Source organism: Drosophila montana, unplaced genomic scaffold (genome assembly GCF_035044405.1).
Source record: "Drosophila montana isolate Dmon_TW-CO22-7 unplaced genomic scaffold, ASM3504440v1 contig_3240_1, whole genome shotgun sequence".
Taxonomy (NCBI): Eukaryota; Metazoa; Arthropoda; class Insecta; order Diptera; family Drosophilidae; genus Drosophila; species Drosophila montana.
Window position 1 is genome coordinate 34,017 of NW_026998122.1, and position 23,256 is coordinate 57,272.

The 23,256-nt window shown below is 37.7% G+C and overlaps 5 protein-coding genes across 6 annotated transcripts; all 5 read right to left on the bottom strand.

Annotated features, from left to right (window-relative positions):
* Nucleotides 1–4,415: 4,415 nt before the first annotated feature.
* Nucleotides 4,416–5,307, bottom strand: LOC135433896 (boophilin-G2-like). The gene is made up of 2 exons (XM_064690184.1): nt 5,150–5,307; nt 4,416–5,096 (listed from the first exon to the last, which is right to left on the bottom strand). The coding sequence occupies exons 1-2, from the start codon at nt 5,289–5,291 to the stop codon at nt 4,855–4,857; spliced, it is 384 nt and encodes a 127-aa protein (XP_064546254.1). The 5' UTR covers nt 5,292–5,307; the 3' UTR covers nt 4,416–4,854.
* A 2,277-nt stretch (nt 5,308–7,584) lies between these two features.
* On the bottom strand, nt 7,585–22,518 carry LOC135433950 (uncharacterized). The gene is made up of 13 exons (XM_064690254.1): nt 22,053–22,518; nt 16,521–16,700; nt 16,243–16,450; nt 13,413–13,728; nt 12,801–13,003; nt 10,523–10,629; nt 9,886–10,068; nt 9,086–9,352; nt 8,947–9,029; nt 8,589–8,677; nt 8,329–8,523; nt 8,133–8,241; nt 7,585–7,842 (listed from the first exon to the last, which is right to left on the bottom strand). The coding sequence occupies exons 1-12, from the start codon at nt 22,501–22,503 to the stop codon at nt 8,133–8,135; spliced, it is 2,391 nt and encodes a 796-aa protein (XP_064546324.1). The 5' UTR covers nt 22,504–22,518; the 3' UTR covers nt 7,585–7,842.
* On the bottom strand, nt 11,916–12,741 carry LOC135433859 (odorant receptor 2a-like). The gene is made up of 3 exons (XM_064690141.1): nt 12,461–12,741; nt 12,187–12,391; nt 11,916–12,131 (listed from the first exon to the last, which is right to left on the bottom strand). The coding sequence occupies exons 1-3, from the start codon at nt 12,700–12,702 to the stop codon at nt 11,916–11,918; spliced, it is 663 nt and encodes a 220-aa protein (XP_064546211.1). The 5' UTR covers nt 12,703–12,741.
* On the bottom strand, nt 14,626–14,977 carry LOC135433862 (protease inhibitor-like). The gene is made up of 2 exons (XM_064690144.1): nt 14,887–14,977; nt 14,626–14,828 (listed from the first exon to the last, which is right to left on the bottom strand). Exons 1-2 carry the CDS (start codon nt 14,972–14,974, stop codon nt 14,626–14,628), a joined length of 291 nt encoding a protein of 96 aa, XP_064546214.1. The 5' UTR covers nt 14,975–14,977.
* Nucleotides 20,146–21,994, bottom strand: LOC135433861 (tabkunin 2-like). 2 transcript variants are annotated; one of them, XM_064690142.1, is made up of 4 exons: nt 21,838–21,994; nt 21,603–21,661; nt 21,303–21,542; nt 21,095–21,236 (listed from the first exon to the last, which is right to left on the bottom strand). In XM_064690142.1, the coding sequence occupies exons 3-4, from the start codon at nt 21,517–21,519 to the stop codon at nt 21,109–21,111; spliced, it is 345 nt and encodes a 114-aa protein (XP_064546212.1). In that variant the 5' UTR covers nt 21,520–21,542; nt 21,603–21,661; nt 21,838–21,994; the 3' UTR covers nt 21,095–21,108. The 2 variants fall into 2 exon arrangements, with proteins under 2 accessions (XP_064546213.1, XP_064546212.1); XM_064690143.1 differs by lacking the exons at nt 21,095–21,236; nt 21,603–21,661; nt 21,838–21,994 and adding exons at nt 20,146–20,397; nt 20,461–20,643 and having other exon boundaries at nt 21,303–21,335.
* Nucleotides 22,519–23,256: the final 738 nt, after the last annotated feature.

Below are 23,256 nucleotides of genomic sequence, written 5' to 3' on the forward strand. Positions count from 1 at the left end.
CTCGTAATTTAAAATTTCCCAACATATCTAAAAGCTATTGTAAGAACAATAACTAGGAAATGAAGCTCTTCAAGGGTATTTAATCTTCCTAGTAATGTTTCTTCTAGACTTTTATTTATAAAATAAACTAAATTTCCTCAGCTATAATGGGGATTAGCGCATAAATAATGCATAAATCTTAAGAGAAATGTTTTAAAAATAGATCAATTTGATTTTGAAGAGATTTTCGGAACAGCATATGCCATTAGATTATATATATTTGTCGCATTATTGGAAGGGCAACGCCCACTTGAATGGCAGGGCGACTAATTATTGTGCGTTGTTTACAATCAGCTCTTGAGGAAATACTACAAAGCCTTATCTGAATGCCCATTTGCACTTACCTAGGAGGCTATATATCACTATATCACTCTCTCTATCTATCTATATATATTTATATATATATATTTATTTATATGTACCTTTCGAATAGCACTGGACAATATTTGCTTCAATCAAGTTATTTGTTCGGCTCGCTAATATTTGTTGCTGTGTGTAAGTCTTTTGTCCATGTGCAACTTTTAAAACGTTTGCATTTTGGCTGCACTTACTGGAAGTATATTTAATATGTGTATATATAATATATGAATATATATGGCAGATAATAACACGCGTTAGCCCCTCGTCATTCGGTATGCAAAGCAGCTCAACAGTTGAACGCCATTGATTCGCGGTTCTCTTTAAAGCATTTGCTGAGCTGGGTTTTTTTTTTAAATTTTAATTTATTTATTTAACTCTTGAGCTGGAAAGACTTCCCAAACTTGTTGTTGACAACTTTGGATGACAAGTACCCGTGAATATTTGTCACAAAAAAACGAAACAGTTTGCCCGAATTCTGCCCTATTTATGCGAGAACCAAGGCAAATTGCAATTAAAATTCTGCTTCCTATTATTGCATTTCTTATAATGTTAGCTTTGTTCACATATCATTGAGGAGATCATCAATAATTCGCTGGGAATTCCCGATGTAACAACACGCAGATCACAAACCTCGAGCACTAGTTCGCGTTGTGACGTTCGTTTCAACCGGTTATATAGTTATTATCATAGCAATTAAAAAAGCAAAAGCGCATACGATATTATTAACGAGTTATCAACAACTCCATTATAAAATTGTTTTGTTTTATTTTTTCTACGATTTTCTCTTTTTTAATGCCGCGACACCTCCACAGCGGGCGACGGTTTTAAACGAACTGAACGGACGACTGATAAACTACTGTCTGTTATGCCACTGTAAACTGACAACAGATAAATTTTAAATTGTCTGTTAATGCGCTGTTAGCAGTGCGCTGCTGAATGCTTTGCAGCGCTTGTTTGTGGCTGTGTCAGAGTGGATAAGAGCTGGAAAATGATAAGGAGAGTTACAAGGGGCAGAGCATACGGGAGCAATTGGAAGAAAGAAAGAGATAGTAAGACAATTAAAGGAATAGAGAGTGTGGTTAAAACCGAGAGAGAGATAGTCAACAATAATTAATTACAGCATTAATAAAATTAAGAAAAGAGACATATTCTTCAATCAGAATATTTGATTATATCTAGCTGCATATGATAAAAGGGAAAAGAAACATAAAATGTTATGTCTCAGCTCTTATAACAGCGGCGATCTTGCAATAATAGTTAAATGTTAATTTAACATGCAGCGAATCCTCGCAACAAAATAAACTAAATAAACAAATGCATATGTATAAGTATATCCACACGTATATGTGCACATGTAATTATTGCACACATATCTGTATTTTTCGCTAATACTGCACATTGGAGGGCTTTGTTGGTGGGCCTTTGTCGGCATTCCTTTTTTCGCCTTGTCCGCACGTAGGCGAAAAAAACAAAAGCCACATGGCAATTGATAGACGCTTGCCAGCGGTTTGCCCAGTTGAAATGTAAACAAACTGTCAAGTGATCAATGAATGGATGCTTCAAGTGGTCAAGTGCTCCCACAACCTGCTGCTGTTTGGCTTTGGCAATCGCAATCGAAGCTGTTTGCGCCCTGAGGGCAGCTTTTTCAAGCTGTGATTCAGCGCGTATTTGTTTTGTCTATTTATCGACTTAATTGGCCTGTTGCGGGCAATTCAATTAGCCGGCCGAAGCTGACATAAAGCTCACGTTACATCCATTATCCAAATGAGTCAAAGATCAGCGAGCTCCACGAAGCTTTCAAGCGAATTGAACGCACATGTTGAATAGCAGCGAAAAGCACAATAATAACTGTACATCTGACAAGTCAATTATATTCGTACAGTGCTCGCCATAATCAGTTGCATTTGCTTGCAGTATTCAAAAGAGTTAAGAGATAAGCATGCTATATTATTATTTTTTTCCACTATAAATTGCAAATTCAGTTAATTTTTGTTAATGGTGTGACTGGAAAAGAACTTATAGCGTTTCGTTCTCAAAACTACAAATACATTTCTTCATAAATATTACTAAAATCAGTATATAAAATCTTTGATTGCAAAATTTTCCCTCAATGTTATAAATATTAAGAATAAAATAAATAAAGTCAAATTGGTTGGTTAATTAAAATACTTACAAGAATTTGAATATCTTAAGTAAGTACGTTCTCAATGTAAGCGTTAAATTTCTTACGATGAGTACTGAATTTAAGTCTTGTATTTGGGAATACAGAGAAAGTTTTTGAAGAAGAAATCCTTTTAAAATACCAATATTTAAACTTTGGCTGCAGATGATTTGAGAACAAAATTCATAACTATTTCTTTAAGTGTATAACCCAGCTTGGTATAGATATTTACCCTTTTTCCACAGTTTTAGGTGGAATTTTAAAAACCCATATATCACCATAAAGGAAACTACTTTCAAGCTCTTACCTCCCTTGTTCCCAAGCGTATGCCAGTATGCTAGGGAGACGATCAACAAATGGGTTTTTCCTAACTTTAACTTCATTTCACAAAATCTTTTTTATTGCCTACACTTATCTCTGGCAAGAAGAAGCCAAGACAGTTGAATTTTGCAGATAAGACCAAGATGCTTCCCCGATTGCTGTTACCAAATGAGCATATTAAACTCCAAAGTTTATTTATATATTGCTGTATACCTTATATCAGGTATAGGTCCAAATGACACGTAGGGCGCTCTATGGTTAATGTAGGGTAATAAATGTTACCTTGTGCCTAACGTGAACGTGTTCAAAGTCACTTTTTTTTTGCAGGGGCAACGACAACATCAATTATCATTATGATATAATATATGAATACGATAATATCCGATGTGATGAGATCCAAGAGAAACACAATTTGGATTAGAAATTTTTTTGTTGTTTTTTGGGTGGTCCCAAATTGTTTTATAGCCAAAAATCGATTTGCGAAAGCAACCAAAACGAGCGCAATTGCCAATTAATTTGATGGCTTTGAAAACAATTGAACAAAACGTGTAAACACATATAAAAGTACATCTATATATGTACTTATATATGCATTTGTATAAACATATTTGTATTAATAAGCCCATCGAGTGTGTTTAACGCTCAAAAAACGTGCCCCGTCTGCCTTCCAGCCGGATCCGCAGTACGAGTCTCAAGACCTATTCCGTGGTATTCCCGAATTATGCGCGTTGACATTGTCTCGAAGAGGAGAGTTTCTTGAAAACTGGTTTCGCGCTTCAGCATTGAGGCTCAAGTGCCGGCAACTACATGAATATACAAAAACTATATATACATATAGATTGTCAAAGATTCGGCAATTACGACAAATATACAAATAATACAGAAAATAAAAAACCAATATATAAAACTTGTGGGCAGCTCTCTCGGTCGCTCGGTCGCTGGTTCATAAAAATCACATTTTAATCGCTCGCCAGGCATCCAAGGCTCCCCAAATTGAAGATCACATTGCGCTGGATGCCAAAGCGAAAAAGAAACAAATCCAAAAAAAAACTGACCTTGACTCTCTGCAGCTGGAGAGCGGGTTCCCGAACAGATGTCCAAATACTTATTCGCGCCACAGTTCGAAAGGGAACTAATTAGCGATCTTAACGTTAAGATAGTTTGCTCAAATATTTAACCGACTTGATTATTTTTATCATGTGAACTTCTTTAACGCACTCACTTAGGTTTAAGTTTTTCAATTATCTTTGACACATATAAAGTTGAAGGTTTGAACCTAACGTATTTTCAATTAATTAAATTTTCTTTGCGTTGTTTGCGCGTTTGTTTAACCGCTGCCGAACTTCTTTGTTGGCCAATTCGCTGCAACTGAGACAATCGCTTGGGCAATTGTCTGCAGCTGTTAGATAACAGCGGTGCGCTGTTAAGTTGCACAAAAAGCTCTCGCCGCACAAGCTTAACAGAAAGTTAAATGTGACTCGGTTAAAGGCTTTCAATTTATACAGTGGCGGACAAAACAAACTGCACACTTACATTCACATTGTTGAAGGCGGGGTATTATTTTAAATACAATATTTTCAGTTTATCCATTAGTATTCAGATTTATACCTATTTAAGAAACAGGTTCCGCTCAAGGTTCAGTTCAAGATCCAGTTCACAGCTCAGCAAAGTTTGAATATCCTGAAGCCAATGGGTTGGGTTTGAAGATATATTTAAAATATCCCATTTAAGAGCACATTGAAGTACTTTTCAAGGAATTAGGCAACTCTTTGTAGATTATACATTACAATATCTTAAGCTATCCTGCATTCAACTAATAATATAATTAAATATTAATTTTAAATTTAATAAAAACAAATTTAACTCCACAATCAACCATAAAGCATGCATTAGCGACTACTACAGATACTCTAACAAAAATATATTCTTGTCAGGATAAATAACAATTGAAAGCAAAACGAAGCGAATAAATTTCATATTCCGTATTCAGTTGTTTGGCTTTGCATTGTTGCTTTTCCACTCCGCCTGCACTTGTTCTTGCAACGGCTTTTGGTGCAGAAGCGATTGTGGTTGCCACCGCAGCCGTTGTAGGAGAGTCTCCTGCAGGATCGGCTCCTGGTATTGTACCACCACATGTATCTGTTGGCATTCCCGTAGCAGGAGGTCGCCTTGGCATGTCCTTCGCTTTTGCCGCCTATGCAACCCGGTTGGCTATCTGTAGAGGGTAAAGAAGTTATTAATGCCCCGCATTATTTATGGATTACTAACCTGTAACACCACCACGGCAGACTTTCCGCTGTGCCCCAGTGTGGGCAACATAGAACGCCAGACCAGCCAGGATCAGAATGCATTTCATTTTGAAGAAACACGCTAGACTCAGCTCGATCTGAACTGACTTTAAACTGAACATTGCAGCGCCTATATAAGAGAATCGGCAGGTATATTCAAAACCCAAACGACAGCTTATCACAACTTGGAAGTTTGAAGAGAATTTAAAAAAAGCCCCTTTTCAGGATGCTAAATATAAAGTCTGATTCGATGTTGGGCGAACTACTGAAGAGCGAAAAGTTTGTTTCTTTTTTGGAATTTTTAAAAGTTTGTAGAAAACTTTCGATTTACCTGGCTGCAATGGCATCAAAAGCCTCAAGGCAGGTATTGGCTGGATTTGTGGCCATGTTTTAAATCATCTACTAATTTCAAAAAACAACAATTTAAATACACAAAGAAATGATGAAAATGGGAATAAATTTCTTAGCTTACATTTTAAGATGCAAACGTAATACCCAATAGGTGGTAAGTGCAGTAGATCTGATAATTCTAATGTTTTATTAAACCTCATTGGAAAATAAAACAGATGTGCACGTATGAAGCACATCGACCATCGACATTAACACTTATATTTTCAATTTTAAATCAGTTCGAGCTAATCTTCAACATGAAATTCAATCTAATCTTGGCTTGCCTGATAAGCCTCAGGCTCAGCCGAACAATTGCAAAGGCTCCGTTCCTGGTAAGACATTGTGTATATCCATCCATTCATCCGTTGGTTTATATTTAACTTTTATGCTATAGTTAACCAACAAGACTGCTTTGGCGGTATAGTGGCAGGACATAGTCTTTATACAGAGTGCCTCAGGAATGTGGTGGCAGCACATCGATAGCAACACCTGCAGGAAGATGGCCTATAAGGGCTGTGGTGGCAACAACAATCGTCATTGCAGTCTAGCAGCTTGTGAAAAGAAGTGCAAACGACCCAACCCCGTATAAAAGTGGAATGCTAATTCAAATGACTTATTTTTAAACGTAGGTAGATTTCCAAAGTAGGCATTAACACATATTTTAACTCTGCCGATTCTATAAGAGCTTTAGGATGAAAACAAGCAAAAGCTAGACAAATTAATGTACTTAATGATTACAAATAATGACAATTGAAACCTTTAACTTGGAGAGTAAATAAGTTTAATGATTAGATAATAAGATTCCTGAAGCCAAAAACAGAAACTTTTGTTGATTAAAACTTCGACTTTTTCCTCAAAGAGAAGTGAATTTTGCGAAAAAACGTATCGAATTAACTTTCACAAAAATATTTCAAAACAATTTTAACCCCAAAAATTTGGTCAACAAAAAGTTTCATACAAACGTGTTTCGCGATCTTTCCACAATTACGGCTGGAATTTTTTTAAATATCCATATCTTAGCGTGCACGTCCATCACATAAGGTAATTATAGTATAAACTTCAGCTTCCTAGCGTCAGTCAAGACACACAGTTTTACCTATATAGATATATGTTTAAGCCTTACATTTGATTTGAGGTATACAATTTAAAAGTCGCCGCTCGAATTAGCTACCGATATACAAACAAATATCGGTACCCAGGGAACACCACGAGGAGGCCATCACTATTGCAATGGGGTCATTTATTAGCATGACCTTCGAGTCGACTTGAAATGCTTTAATTTTTGAAATTATAACATTTCCATGTTCCCCAACTCTCACATTTCGTTATTATACATTCTGACCTTTATATATTTATTTGATGGCGAACATTATTCGAATTGCATTCATTCTTTCGGCCTGTGCAACTCGTCTGGTAAACTGTAAGGAGAACGCTTATTAGAATTTAAATAACTTTTAATTTGTACCTAAAAGTTTGCGCTTTTATATAATAAATCAACCCATGTTTAAATCCTTTAAGCATAATCTCAGTCAGTGACAGATTTAGTTGCTAATATATATGTATCTATATACATATGTAAATATATGCGTACATATATTTATAAATGTTGCAGAAGGCAAAATGGGGCATCTAATCAAACCAAATATATCGATATATCGTGCGAATTAGCATCGCGCAACAATGTATCGATGTTTCTTGCATCTCCGTTTTAACTGGTTCTTATATATTGTATTATATTATATTGTATATTATATTATATTGTTTATTTTATTTTATTGTATATTATATTATATTGTTTATTTTATTTTATTGTATATTTTATTATAATATGTTATATTATCTTATTGGAAACTGCTTTGTAGTTCATTTGAAACGAAAGCAACGTTCATTTCGTTTTTTTTATCGTTCATCGTTCACGATGAATTCGTTCACAAACGAACAAGTACTCCCAACATTTACTCCCAACGATTGCGAGGCAACTCTGGTCTCATTGGTCTCCTTGCCAACAGTTATAACTCAATGGAATTTGGTATGATCATGCTGTTTACCAATTTAAATGCATATATTATATAGTTAGTAGTATAAAAAATACCTTTGCTGACATAGAAATTATTAGTTCTTCTCGTGCTTTTAAGCTTCCGCACGTATGTATATATAAATCGAAAATGGTTTTGAATAAATAAATGCTGCTTTTACGAATATTTTTGAGCTGATCCTCCGGCTCTTGATTAACGATATATGCTCATCCGATAGCTCTGCATTTTGTGGTCGACCTGGTGTATTCTGAAAGGATATAATTACCAAATATGTCGAAATATTATACAGATGAGAGCTGATTTGTAAGGCAATGCAGTGAGTTAGTTAACCCAAAAATTAAAAAAATTGATATCAACAGAACATAAACCAAATAACTAAGTACAGCATTTACATTGGATCCAAGCTTAGTCAAACACAAAAACATAACAAGACAACACAGAAGTAAGGAAAGCGGGCAAGTTAGTAACACAAATTTTTAAAGAAAACACAAAGGGAACAGCATGCACCAAGGCCATTGAAAATCCAATGATTTTTACCTAATTCAAGATATTGGGACCGATCTTATTGGCAGCTCCATTCCTGTCTTGGAGTGCGATTTCTTCTTCGGAGTCGCTGCCATCTTCAGCTGATTCTATGCCCCGAATACTTTTGCCATAAAAGGATTGGGTGAGCCCAATTATAAATGTTCATGATATATTGACTCTCTCTCCATCTAACTCTCTCGATACTTACCGATTCGAGATGAGTCTCAAGACGCTGCTCTTCAGCACGAACATGATGAATATGATGACGCCCTGGGCACAGTTGATGTAATCGAAGAACGAAAAGATCTTCTCGAGTGTTTTATGATTTTGCGCTAAATATGCGAATATTTCAAAGGTCCAGGTCACGCCCATGATGACAAACAAGCGCACAAACAGAGTGTAGCTGTAAAAGTAGATAAAAAAAACATTATTACGATTATCTAGATAAGAATATTTCATCTTCTATACGTTCGTCTTTCCGAATTGAGTCTTTGTTCACGATCCTCGCGTGCCCCAATGTTCTGCAAGTCCCTCTTCACCTCCAAAATGCGAATGGCCTGCAGAAAAACAAAGTTATAAATCATCTATGGAGATCTGGAGATCTTCGTGGGAAGATATCTTGGTAAACAAAGAAGTTTAACATAGAACTTTTCGATCGTCGATCAGCTTTTTGATATAGTAGACCGATCCGATCGGTTTTAACATAGAAACAGACGGACATGGGTATATCAACTCGGCTGTTGCTGTTGATCAATCGATATCTATATAAAATCTCTGTCCTACATCCGCCCCAAAATTTACACATCTAACTTTTCGCAGTTCTTACAGTCAGTATAAACATTGTTATGTTGAAAATGATTTGTAGAGCCATTGGACCATGGAAATAGAGCAACGCAGACCAATCGTGAGCTATTAAAAAGACGTTGATAAGATCTTCAATCGATAAATTCGGGTTCTCAACTCACTCTTAACCCAACAATTGTAAAGCCCAGCTCCTGGCATCCATAAAAGTTGGTCGTCGTCCATGTCGTCCAGTTCATAATCGACGATAATCACAATGATGGTAAGTAGAGCAGCAAAACCCCATGCATATAGGCTGTAGATCCAGAATCGGTACTTGGGCGTATATCGTTGAACGTTGTAGTTGTTGCCACGGAAACTGTTCCACAGATCAAAACTGATGACGGTCAGCCAAAGGAAACTGGCCATGACAGCAAAGTAGCCCACATAGCCTGCGTGAGTATCAATTATTTAGTAAATATAATGTCTAAAGTACAAATTGTGAACCAAACCAATGTTTTTTAGACCGTGAACCCACTGAATGGATACAACTTGTGGTAGAGGTACTTGAAATTTTGAGCGTAGCACCTTCTGTTGCCTGCCAAGATCGAGTTTTGTTTTAAATCATGGATAGATTGCCCGATCGATAAAAATCGATATCGAAATCCATTTTATTTTGGAGCTTTTGAGAATTAGATACAACAAATTTGGTATGTAGACTCTTTAAGGTATACACAGATTCAAAATATTTCTATTTTTAGATACCTCCCCACAAGATTGTAAAATATCCATTTTTGGATAGAGGATAGATCGGTGTGGGGCTAAGAGAAGAAGCTCAGCCGCTGCGTAAACTAAAGAGTATTTTAAAGAGGAGAAGCTGGAATGCTTGACAGGATAGTTCGGCATTGGGTTCATGGCATCTCTTAGTTGGGCTAGTTCAGTCATAGACTCAGCTGTTTCTTTCACTATATTGTGCTTTACATACCATTCAACTGGCACATAGATTTCGACCAGTCCTCCTTCCAGGCATCGACTAGGAGTAATGCATATGCTACCAGCAGGCTGGCCATGTAGCATGTGAAACAATAGCCATGTAGATTCCGTAGCTTCGGTATTGTCAGGTATACGATGATCGTTAACATTAGACATATGATCGATAACAGCCGCACTGCAAAGGATATTGGAAACTCATCAGCGTTTTATTAATCATAAGGGTAAAAGCCCAATTTCACTTATCAATTTAACAATTTTTTAGAACGATTTCTTCTTTAAAGGACTCTTGTTATTAGGGCGCACCAGAAGCCATTCAGCTCGTGATCTACGGAGTCGTCAGAAGCTTTCCGAATGAAGGCTCAAGCGAGTGCACCTTGTCCAACGCTCTACTCCTCTACTGTCTCATCCGGAGTTAGCCGAGTGCTTAGAGTATATCTCGACAGTATGGAGCCTCATCAAATCCCTTTCAGCTGTTGGAATATGGACTGAATCATCAACAAGAATGTCACGATGAACGAAACCCTCCCGGTTTCAGACTGGAAGTACGTTAAGCCGGCTTACGGTTTTGGACTCTATCATGTTGTTCTCAATTTGAAAACAAGCTACATATTATCAGATACTTAGCTTACGTATATTGTATACCAATTGACTCTCAGGGGGGTCATTGCAGTTGTGCGGCACGAGTGTGATAACCGTTTTGTTGTCGCCAGCACTGATTGGCTGCAATTGGAGTGGACTCGACATATTTATTTTATTTTTAAATATTTTATTTTATTTTAATTTTAATAGCTTATATCTCTAGAAATAATTCATTTGAGTAAAACTTTTATCTAGATGCATTTATTTCGCTGACGTCAACTTTTCACTTGGTACAGTTGTGACTTGGCGCTTGGGTCTACATTTTCAGAGCAGGGGTATCTTTTATTTTTTTGAAGAAATCAAGCCATTTGCCATCTGCAAATACAAATTGGTATACAATATACATATTTAACTTACCGATTTCATACTAACAAAGGCCCTTTTCAAGAAGACACAATGTTCTTGGTCAGAGAACACGGGCAGACTAAACGAAATACATATGACGCATTGTGCAGACATTGTGCTGAGCATATTGTGCACCACTGAACGATACCCTGTTTTGGCGCGAACTTCGAAAAAAGCATTTGTTATCGATATTTTTTGTTTTAAATTGAACTGCTCACAAAATACGCAAAATTTCGGTTATCTTATCCCTAGCTGTTATATATACCCCTTACTTCTTTTCAATGGGTAGCCTCGCTCTGAGCGAGCAATTAAAGCACATTTCTTGGTATATATGTACGTGTATAAGTGAGATTGGCAATAAAATGATTAAGGTTTCAAGTGGAGCATGCAAATATACCCTACAGTAAGCGACAAATACATGGAATATTTTGCTTTTATTTGGCGGTTCTCTGGCGGAAGTGTAAACAAACTCTGTTGATTTTCATGATAAACGCGGAACGTCCCTTTCTTTTCACGGCTGGCGGCTTTATGGGCCTCAGAAAGTAGGCACTTGTATGAGGAACTTTTTGGTTTTACTATGCTCCCTATTTATATAGAAATATAAATACTATATAATACCCATGGGAACAATCGGTCGGAAACGAGCTTCTTATATGAAAAAATGTTTTTTTTTTTATACGATATCTTGACAAACCTCGGCATTAATTGCTCAAAATCGTAATAGCTACTATATAATAGAATATTTAAATAAAAGAAATATTACAAACCGAATCTCTTAACCGAGCTCTGTTTTTTTTTTTATCTCCCAATCGTGGGGTATTTGGGTAGAGGGTATTGAGAACGGGTGTCTAATGGGCTAATGACACGTTTTGCGACACATGCGACATGCGATGTGAATGAGGTGTGAATAACTGGCGGCAACTAATAATAATTTAAATAGTTGATAATTATGTGATTACATGTTCGGGTTGATTGGTTGATAGTTACGTGATTACATGTTGGGTTTGAGCTTGTTGGGCTTGTTCGATTGAAAGGTGCCTAGGACCTGCTGTACATTTGCCTGAGCACGGCCACAATGGAATAGGACTTGCTTATTATGTACGTGAAACTGGGCAGAGTGAGGCCCATAAAGCCGCCAGCCGTGAAAAGAAAGGGACGTTCCGCGTTTATCATGAAAATCAACAGAGTTTGTTTACACTTTCTGTCGAGTCCACTCCAATCGCAGCCAAACCCAGAAGTAGACAGCGTTTTGCTCTAGAGGGAAAGATATATATTACACGGAGGAATATGGTATAGGTGTATATAGTACCTGCTCGTAGACCTCGTTGCCGAAATAGCAATACAAGAACAATTGACAGAGCACACAGCAGAGCAGCAGATTCATAATAATGGAGCTCTTAGAACCGTCTCCGATGACAATTACCTGGAATGCGGTCATGGCGAGAATTACCATGGAGCTGACGAACTGCAGCATAACTGGCAGATTGAAGATGCGGTCCACCCGCTGTCGCAAGCTGGAATATGTCAATATATATATATAATTTCTATTAATTAGAGAACGCTTGAGATCCTTAACTCCTTACACGATCAACTCGCAGTGATATTTCACAATGGCCACGAGCCAGCTGTAGGGATCTATCTGGGGCTTCTCCCTGCTAGACGGACGCAGCTCATCGAAGGCCAAGTTGAGTACCTTCAGGTGCATACATATCTGGCCCATCAGCGATATGTTCAGATAGTCAATCGTCGTAGTTTCCAGCGCCAATAGAGCAACACCCAGTCCCTTGTACAGAGATTGTAGAATGTGCGGCAGGAAATCGGGCATCTCGGCGCGATACGGAAAACGATTGCCAGCGAAATCCTCTGGAGCTGAGTTGAAACGATTGCCATGATATTAAAATAATAAATATATTAATTACCCACTCACCGATTAGTATATAAACAACGGCCATGGCGCTCGGCAACAGAACCAGATTAAAGTATATCAGATTCGCCAACTTGCCCTTCAGTTCCGCCCTTTGAAATGTCTCGATTTGCCGCTCGGACAGAACACATCGACGTGTGAGGCTGCGTAGCCTGAGGATAACATCCTTTAGGCATCCATAGTGATAGCACGTGTTGCAGGCCTAAAAATAGTTATTATTAAGAGGGGGTTTCTTTTAATTTTAACCATTACTTTTTACTAACTTCCCGTCCTGTTCTCAACCAAAATCTTAATCTTTCAATATTAGTTACCAGACGGACGGCAATTGAAAATTGTATTTAGAAAAATTATTAAACACCTTTTTATTGAATTTTCACTTAGATCTTAACTTTTCTCTTTCTCTTTGAATCCAAAAGAAATTTAAACAATCGCCTTTCCACACTTATTCCACACTTGCGGGTGGAAGTCTACGAAAACCTATCGTGTGCGCATTTACAGGCTAAAAGGCTACTAAGAGAAAAACTCAACTTGCTTAGTCAGTCAGTCTGTCAATCAGTCAATCAGTCAGTCAATCAGTTAGTCAGTCAATCAGTCAGTCAACAAAAGCTTACCTTTAGCAAGAAGACAACATGTGTCAAGGATAAGACCACGTTCTGTGTGAACGCGTCCAAGTCATGCCAATTGAGATACAGATCGTATAACTCGCAATAGACATAGCCCAGCATGGCGAACAGAACCAGGGATCCAAATATTATAATGCACATCTTCTGGCGCGGAGTCTCGCGCTTCAGGCCCAACAGGGGCAGACCCACCAAGTGCGCCAGCCACAAGTTCAACTCGATGGACCCGATTCGGCCCTCTGACGCATTTGAGGGCAGAAGGCGTTGAATAGCTCGCAGCAACTTTTCCATTTTACAATTGGAATTCCTAACCTAACCAACACTGCCTTATATAAGGCGAAAGAGCATTGCGTGAGTTGCACGCCAGCCCACATTTAAATAAGTAATCCTTTAAAGTGTTTGATTATTTAATTACTATTATTTACCATATCAGGTAATCGCTCGAGCAAGCTGACAAATTGCTTTGGCACTTTACGTCATCTAATAAATAGGTGTCATTAGAGAGCGGAAGCTCTGTTCGCTGGGATAGTTGTCTTTCATTAGAACTTGCCCTTAACAAGTTGAGAATTATATGTAAGAGAGAAGTATAAATGTAAATGTATAATGTGTAAATATGTTAATGGGGTTTTCTTGATAGAGTAGAATATATAAATAGTATAAATTCTGAATGGAATAACGGCTACATCACGTAATTTAACCATGGAATGGAAGTCGATATGTTTGCACAGCTTTTTTTTTTTGCAAAGGGAGTAAATAAAGCTTTCGAATTATCAATTCAATCGGATCCATTGTTTTAAATGTATTGTATTTTTACTATATATATATATATCTCACCTCTAAGTAGACGCAATTCTCGAAGCACCGCATCTTTCACTTAAGCAGAACTTTTCTTTAACTAGTTGAGAATTAGAAGCGCACACAATATATGACTGTAAATTTCTTGTAAGAGCAGCATATGTCACGAATTAGGAATCTAGTTAAGATTCATAAGTTCTTCCTGCTTGAAACATTAGAACTTTGTCTTTGCTAAAGTGATATTTTCGTAATAAGATTCGGATTCAGTTTCCAGCTAGATTGATTATGGCCAAGTTTTTTATTGCCTAGATCAAATAGGGTTGTTTTACTTTGATTTTACCTGAGCTTTTTTTCTATTATATTTCATTTATTCCAATATTCATAGTTCCCTTTGAAAATTTCCTTATCCTTAGGTGCGACGAACACACTTCCTTTCGCAGGATTCGCGAGTGCAATAGCGATTATCGTTGCCAGCGCAGCCCAAGAAGATCATCTTCTTGCAGGATCGGCTGCGGCTGTCGTAATACCACATATTATTATTGTAATATCTGCGGCATTGGCGAGTTCGGTGATTGCCCTCATTTTTACCGCCTACGCAAGCTTGTCGGCTGGCTGTGGAATAGAAATTATATAATAAATTATTCTTAAAGGAATAAAGAACAGGTCTTACGATAAACAGCCCCAGGACAATCGTCCACCTGGGCCTGACTGTGGGCCACATAGAGCACCAGGCAAGCCAATATCAGTACAAATTTCATATAGAAGTTGATTTTCAAACTCTGCTCAGCTTGAACTGAATTAAGACTGAAAATTTGAGCGCTTTATGTGATAAATAAATGCAAAAAACAAAAAAAAATGGATTGATTTCCTGAAAGCTGTTCCAGAAGGCGGGCAATGAATAAAAACGAGTGTTCAATTTAAATACTGAATGGAATTGCGGTCATGATGTTTCCATTATGTGCACACCTGATATTTTGCAATGGGGTTTTTTCCATTCAACACAATGTCAGCTCCACAAAGGTTTCTGTAACATACTTATGCGGGCACTTAAGCAAAAGTATTGGCAATTACAAAACCGAGCATATGGCTTTTGTTTTAATAAAAATTATGGCTAGAGGTAGTCTTTTATGTCATTATTATACCCTGCAACTGCTGAAATGTCTGAAAGTGTGTAACACTTTTGTCTGACTGTATGTAACAGGCGGAGGGAGGCATGTATATATATTTCTAATCAAGACAAAGGACTGATTGATCTAGTAGTGCCCCTCTCTCCGTCCGGGGATCCTGAAAATTACGATTGATAGAAACTTAACATTTTTAACATATTGCTCGTATCCCAAGCGCAGAACGAGTTTCTCACATATTGTAGATATCTCGATAAACAGTTATCTAAGTTGATTTTCAGACAAAGATTTTATACTCTTGAAGAGGGTATTATAATAATTTTCAAATAATACGCTCTTCTTATATACACACATCTCCGATCCCATTAGGTATATTGTATATACTCTAGACCAAGCTCGGCATTATTATTATTATTAATATCTTATCAAAATCTGAATTATATATCACATAACTGCCATGGGAACGATGTTTCCCAAGATATCCTGGCATTTACTATTTAAACGATCCTGCTTATATATGTATAAGCCAAATTCTATCAAATATCATAAGAGCTATAAGCATCAAACTTAGTACGTTTGGAATATACAGATTAAAAATATTTCAATTTTCGACAAAAAATATAAAAAACCAAGAATAAATTGAATACACGATCGGACAATACATACCGAAGTTAGTTAAGGCAAGAAGAGGCACAGCCGCTGCATAAAGTGTCTATATGTGTGTCTTTTTTGGAAGGATATCTCCTAGTCGAGCACTACCCACTAGAACTCTCAATTACTCTCAATTAGTTATTCTTGTTGAACGATTTTTAAAATAAATAAAAATGACTGCCAAAACAAATGGCGTTTTCACTTATATTGCAATCAATATCCAGTTAATTTATTCACTTTGAAACCATTACCACAATACGGAACGAGTGCTGCACTTGGCCTGGCAGGCATCGCGAGTGCAATAGCGATTGTTGTTGCCACCGCAGCCCTTGTAGGCCAACTTCTTGCAGGATCCGCTGCTGCTGTCGTACCACCACATCTCCCTATTGGCATTGTTGGAGCACTGGCGCCTATTGGAATTTCCTTCGTTCTTAGGGCCCTGGCAAACCTGTCGGTTAGCTGTGGAATGAGAGTGAATTATTAGTAAATGGATATTATTAAAGGACTTTCACAGTTTCTTACCTGGAACGGCGCCACGGCAACTGCTTGTAGGGGGCCTTGTCGGGGGCCTTGTCGGAGGTCTTGTCGGGGGTCTTGTGGGTGGTCTTGTGGGGGGTCTTGTGGGGGGCCTTGTCGGGGGCCTTGTCGGGGGCCTTGTGGGGGGTCTTGTGGGGGGTCTTGTCGGTCTTGTCGAGGGTCTTTCCTGGGCCTGGGTGGTGGCCACAAAGAGCGCCAGGCAAGCCAAGATCAGAATGAATTTCATGTTGAATATGGAAGATTGTTAAACTCTGCTCAGTTCGATCTGATTTACAACTGAAATTATGAGCTCTTATATAGCAAATCGATCTGGCAGAAAAATGACCAAAATTCATTGAATCAATGACAGCTGTTCCAGATTTTGGACAATGCATACGAAAGGTAGCTAAATTTTACGACTATATTTAATTTAATGAAATAGAACGAAGGTCGATATGTTTGCATTATCTTAACAGCTGTTATTTTGCGAAAATCGTTCGAAATATCGGATCTAGCGGATACATTGTTGTTAATGTATTGCATTTTAATTATTATATGAAACAGCTTTCAGCTTACTTCTTTTTTTTTGAGCTTCCCTATACAATACACTGTATCCCACCTCCCCCTTTAATTCTTAAAGTACATAAACGAATACACACTATGACTATAAACTAAGACTATCTTCTTGCTAAATTGTCTACAATATATGACTTTATACGAAGAAAAGAAGACACTGTAATGCTTGTTGTAATCAACACAGAGGACTCAGAATGGTTCGTCCAAGGCATAGAGTCGAAAAAAGTTTAAGAGATAAATGTGTATAATGTCTATTAGGGACAGAGAAGTTTAATTGGGAGGTCAACTCAGAAGAATTAATTAACTTATGAATACATGTTAGACAAACAAACTATTAACTAGCAAATGAAAGATCAATCATCAGAAGTCTACTTGCATTTCTTGCCCTTCTATTCTTTTTCCTTAGCAGCCTGAAGAACTGTCTTGTTTCCATTTGACATTACCTACAAACCAATTCTTAGGGATACCAGTTGCATATAAAAATGTAAATTAGAAAACATATTTCGTTTTTAAAAATATTTTTCCTATAGACTTTCAAATTGCCTTTAATTACAATTAAAAGAGGGTTCGATGCAAGGTTCGCCGTTGCTAAAGGTTCAGTTAGTGAACCTGATCTTCTATATCCTCGAATCTAGGTCTTCATTCGAACCTTGGCTTCTATATCTGCTATGTTTTTCTTTCTAATCAAGATTTGGGACCCTCTTTAGAATATTTCTAATAAATACTGTCTCTCAGGCCATATACACTCTAAACTTAAACTGAGCTCAGCTTAAATTCTTTTTTTAATAAAAAGATTTTAAGCTTTAAAATCGCGGTTATTTCGAGGAACATGTTAAGTTCATTGTTGAAGAAGATTCAAACTCGTGGTTCCATTAGTTTCTGGTTGTTCTTCTAAACTCCTATTAATATTATATTATATTTAGATAATTACAGTCAATGAGTTAGTTTTGAATAATATGTAAGTACACGAATTATTGATTATATTCATGGCACATATTTTAATTCTTCGCTAAGCATAAGACAATGGAGTTATGACAGCGAGATAAACTGAAAATATTTTTTAATTTTTTTACCTTTCACATTAACAGTTGTGCGCATGTAAAAGCAAAAATAAACATATGGACCTTCATGCCAAAAAAAAGGTATACGTGATAAATGGAGGAAATCGAATATGAATTAATATTTAGCACCCTGTTATATTAATTGCATTGTATCAATTCTATTCATGAAGCACATTGTGGAAGAGCTTTCGACTTTACCTGCAATTTCTTTTATCGATTGGCTATATATACGCTCAAATGTTCAGTTTTAAATCAGTTGAAATCGAGCAGAGTTCCTTTAAAATGAAATTTATTATAATCCTGGCTTGTCTGGTGCTCTATGTGGCCCACTCAGAGGCACAGTGGAGCACTTGCCGTGGTCTTCGTAAGTAATCGGGGCATGTCTCCTTGTTATCCATAAAATAACTATTCATATTAACTTGCGATTGTTTCTCCTCAGCTAACCGGCCAATTTGCGTTGGCCGCAGGGATGAGGGTTTCGCTAGTCGTCCCCTCTGCCTCAGGAATGCCAACAGCGACATGTGGTGGTACGACAGCCTCAGCCGCACCTGCCAGAGACTCTCCTACAGGGGCTGCGGCGGCAACAGCAATCGCTATTGCACCCTACGCGATTGCTTAAGGAGCTGCAGGGCCTTTTAATGTTCGAAAGATGTATTGAAAAATGACCTTGACCTTTAAAATTGTATTCATTTTATACACCGTATCCGTCACTCTTTATCTTAAGTATATGCGACTCGACATCTACTCAGAATAATAAATATGAACGGAGAGAAACAAAAAACAAAAACTCTTCTTTAAGTGCTATAAATTATAATATATGTGGGATATTGTGGGATCAATAAATTCCGACTTTGGTCTAGAATATAAATACCTTATGGAGCCGGAACTATCTTCTGGTTATATCAACTCGGCTGTTGATGCTGATCTAGATTCTATATACTTAATAGGGTCGGGGATGTCTCCTTCTAAGCGTTACGCATTTCATGACACAATTACAATACGTTCTATAAGAATAAGCCATGCATGCCTACCAGTAAATATATATTGCCTGCTTTCGGGCATTCCTGAAAAAGTCTGAAATTAATTCATCCTATCCGACAAACGTCTTGTTACTGTACTATAAAATTATGTACTATAAAATTATTAGGACTTTTCGAATAACTTCTACACTTTCGACTAACATAACTTTTTACACTCTTGCAGGTATTATAATTTTGTCATGCAATGTGTAACGCATGGAAGGAGCCATACGACCCTATGAAGAATAGATAGTCCACATCAGCATCAACAGCCCAGTTGTTATAACCAAAGACAATATAATGAGTTTAATAAGTAACGCCTATACATTTGAATGTGACGCAAAATTTTGAGCCTGGCTTTTCATCTGGCTTTTTCTCAAACGACACGCCAGCAGACTGGCTCTTCGCTCTCCAAAAGCCAGACGAACGAACGTCGAAATCATCTTAGTTTTTATATTGTCTTTGATATAACCATGTCCGTGCGTCTGTCTGTGTCTCACTCTTAAAGCTATCGTCTTGAACATACGTATGTTGGAATCGGAACAGAACGTACCATTATATCATATAGCTGCTATAGGAACGATCAGTCGAAAAGGAGCTTCTTATATGTCGAAATATATATATGCTAAACATACTGTTTTCTAAGATATTTTTATTAAACTCAGCATTTAGGAGGTTCGCGATCCTCACATATCTGCAAAATCGTAAGACAAATGTATACAAGAGTATTACCTGTTCGTCTTGCCGAAAATGTCCTTACTTTCTCGTTTTAAGCTAAAGTAATACTCACATGGAATACCTTTTCAAATACTTTTCAAAATGTGAAAAATCCAGGACTTAGTCTGAACAAATGGGCTTGAATTTAAGGATGTCGTGACGTCTTGCCCGAAGTGCATAGTAGACAGTAAGACCTAAATACAATTATTTACAATTTACATTTATACCACGAAAAGGCGTTTTCACTTATAATGCAATTTCCAGTTAATTTATTTCAATATTCATCTTTGAGATTCAAACTTTTGTTACCATTACTAGGTGCGCCGCCTGCACTTGGCCTGGCAGGCTTCGCGAGTGCAATAGCGATTGTTGTTGCCACCGCAGCCCTTGTAGGCCAACTTCTTGCAGGATCCGCTGCTGCTGTCGTACCACCACATCTCCCTATTGGCATTGTTGGAGCACTGGCGCCTATTGGAATTTCCTTCGTTCTTAGGGCCCTGGCAAACCTGTCGGTTAGCTGTGGAATGAGAGTGGATTATTAGTATATGGATATTAATAAAGGACTTTCACAGTTTCTTACCTGGAACGGCGCCACGGCAACTGCTTGTGGGGGGCCTTGTCGGAGGTCTTGTGGGGGGTCTTGTCGGTCTTCTTTGGGCCTGAGTGTGAGCCACAAAGAGCGCCAGGCAAGCCAAGATCAGAATGAATTTCATGTTGAAGATTGAAGATTGTTAAACTCTGCTCAGTTCGAACTGATTTACAACTGAAATTATGAGCTCTTATATAGCAAATCGATCTGGCAGAAATATGTCCAAAATTCATTGATTTAATGACAGCTGTTCCAGATTTCGGACAATGCATACGAAAGGTAGCTAAATTTAAATTCTGAATGGAGGACTTTACGACTTTATTTAATTTAATGAAATGGAATGAAGGTCGATATGTTTGCATTATGCTGCACATGTGCACAGCTGTTTTTTTACGGTGGGTTTTTTCCATTGAACAAAATCATACGCCATGTCAGCTCTGTAATATTTATGGTAACATTCTTCGGGGGCATTTCAGCAAAATCTATTTAGAATATGGGTTTTGTTTTAATTAAAAAATTATAAACTGATGTAATTTTTGTGATGTCAAAGTAAGTATTATATATTATATGTTCTAAAATATATATGTATATATAAATATAAAATATATATTAAAATATATTCCTATTAAGATCGGACCACTATATCATATACCTGCCATAGGAACGATCGGTCGAAAAGTAGATTCTTGTATGAACAACTTTTTTGTTTATAAAGATATCTTGTTCAAACTCGCTATTTATGGTCTGCATTGCAGACCAGTCGTCAGCTGGGGGAGATCATGCAATATCTATTAGAAATTTCGACTCAGTTTGTCTCTGCTACGTGAACTTACTTTTAAGCCAACAATTGTAAATGGAAACTCCCGGCATCCAAGCTAATTGTTGATCGTTGTCAGAATCCAAAATATTATCGACTAAAATGACAATTCCGGTCAGGAGAGCAGCTATGCCCCACACATACAGACTGTAGACCATAAAGCTGACCTTCTTGCCCCGCAGACCGTTCCACAGATTAAGGCTGATGACAGTCAGCCAAAGGAAGCCCGCCATGGCGGCAACATAGCCCACATAACCTGGGCAGGGGACATAGATGATGAGTCGATAGTCGGTAAAATGGATGCTATTGGAAATACCATTCAGCTGGCAGGCAAATCGAGTTGGCTTCTCTTTCCAAGTGTCATAGAGCAGCAGGCTGGATACAAGGATGAAACAAATAAAGGAGCTTAACACACAGTTTTCATGCAGATTGCGATGTTTCGTCAGCCGCACGCAGATTAGTAAAGTCAAGATCAGCAGTAATATCAGGAGCCCACACACTGCAGGAATCAATCTAAGTTAACATTCGACCAAGACGCCTAAAAAACTTACTTGCAGTAGCTGGCCAGAGATTTGTTCGAACCTCGCAAAGCTGCGGCACCAATGAGATCCTCACTACACTTAAATTAGACCCTATCAAGAGGGGCTGAAAACAATATTCCTGTTTGTCCAACGATTTGTTTTCGAACTGAGCTACAAGTGTTCCATTCTAAAACTGCTTAGATTTATAAGAAGAAAGATCTTTCAATGGATGCAAATCAAACCTCAAATCCTCAAATCATCATCCGAACAGGGTACAGACAGATCTGGTTGCACGATAAAGTCATTTAGAACGTGCCTCGTCACCTGAGTGCTATTGGCCAGAGTAATGTTTACATAGGGATCCCAGTCAATTGCCTTGACTATATCTCCGGTGCACGTGCGTTCTTTCCCAACGAAGAAGAGATGCCAATGGCAACAGAAGCGAATACAGGTGCCCAGTCGACAAGCACATCCTCTCAGGTGCGTGGGCACTGCCTCCCTCTCTCCATCCACCAGTATCTGAAAGTCATATTCACCAGTCTGCTCTGGCGGTATGACCACCCATTTGTACTGATACGAGCCGCTGGGCAGCTTCAGGCTATGCGAGAGGTCCACCGTATCGAAGTAATCGCATCCTGGTATTTGGGCAGCTACAATCTTTAGAATTAGGCACGTTAGCGCAAGTGACAGCCACATGTTTCTGGATTTGAACTATCCGCCAGTTCGACTAAGAATAGTTTTGAAACGCATTCGCAGAAAGTCTCCGCAAAGTATTCACAGTTGCTTCCACATCGATTTTTATGCAAATAAATTAGATTAAATTACAAAAGAAATGCAGATGAGTGTCGGGAGTGTCTGACTAGGGAATACCCTGAACCTTCTTCTATCAAGCCAGATTATTAGCACATTACATTTAATCATCGTCTTGTTCATTGTCCCGATAACATATATATAGAATATAATACATATATGTATAATATAATATATATATAGAATGTAAGGGAAGCTGGATCGTTCGTAAAGGTATTTCGTCTCGAGGTTCAGGGTATCTTCCCGTCGGGCACTTCAGATCGAAGTGATTGTTTGTTAAGCATATATACTAGGCTATATTTAGAATGTATTCTGCACAATCGACTTCAATTATATCAATTTAATAAACAAATAAACATATAAATTGAGCATCTATTTTGTTTAATTGAAGTAGATCTTGTGGTAGATTGCGTTAAGTTGCCGTACAATCCAATTAAATGCAAAATCTGTGGTTTCGATCTTCGCCAAAGGTAAGTTTTAATTTATGAGTATAGATAATAGCTTATTATGAATGAAAAATGTTACAAATTTGACTTCTTCTGCTGTTGATTTCGCGCAGTGTTAGCACAAGTCCTTTGTATTCCAACTCAATTCATATTCAAAGGACCTGTACTAACACTTCTAGAAATTAGCAGAAAC

Excerpts from the sequence above, each read along its gene's own strand:
- LOC135433896 (XM_064690184.1), bottom strand. The coding sequence starts at position 5,291 with ATGTTCAGTTTAAAGTCAGTTCAGATCGAGCTGAGTCTAGCGTGTTTC. Across the intron at positions 5,097-5,149 it reads CTGCCGTGGTGGTGTTACAG|ATAGCCAACCGGGTTGCATA; the intron begins GTTAGTAATCCA and ends TACCCTCTACAG.
- LOC135433859 (XM_064690141.1), bottom strand. The coding sequence starts at position 12,702 with ATGCCCGATTTCCTGCCGCACATTCTACAATCTCTGTACAAGGGACTG. Across the intron at positions 12,392-12,460 it reads TATCACTGCGAGTTGATCGT|CTTGCGACAGCGGGTGGACC; the intron begins GTAAGGAGTTAA and ends GACATATTCCAG. Across the intron at positions 12,132-12,186 it reads GCAACGAGGTCTACGAGCAG|AGCAAAACGCTGTCTACTTC; the intron begins GTACTATATACA and ends CTTTCCCTCTAG.
- LOC135433862 (XM_064690144.1), bottom strand. The coding sequence starts at position 14,974 with ATGAAATTTGTACTGATATTGGCTTGCCTGGTGCTCTATGTGGCCCAC. Across the intron at positions 14,829-14,886 it reads TTGTCCTGGGGCTGTTTATC|CCAGCCGACAAGCTTGCGTA; the intron begins GTAAGACCTGTT and ends TCTATTCCACAG.
- LOC135433861 (XM_064690142.1), bottom strand. The coding sequence starts at position 21,519 with ATGGCGGGCTTCCTTTGGCTGACTGTCATCAGCCTTAATCTGTGGAAC. Across the intron at positions 21,237-21,302 it reads TTACAATTGTTGGCTTAAAA|CTGACGACTGGTCTGCAATG; the intron begins GTAAGTTCACGT and ends GATCTCCCCCAG.
- LOC135433950 (XM_064690254.1), bottom strand. The coding sequence starts at position 22,503 with ATGTGGCTGTCACTTGCGCTAACGTGCCTAATTCTAAAGATTGTAGCT. Across the intron at positions 16,451-16,520 it reads CAAGCAGTTGCCGTGGCGCC|CTAACCGACAGGTTTGCCAG; the intron begins GTTCCAGGTAAG and ends CTCATTCCACAG. Across the intron at positions 10,630-12,800 it reads GTTTATATACTAATCGGTGA|TCCACTCCAATTGCAGCCAA; the intron begins GTGGGTAATTAA and ends AAATATGTCGAG.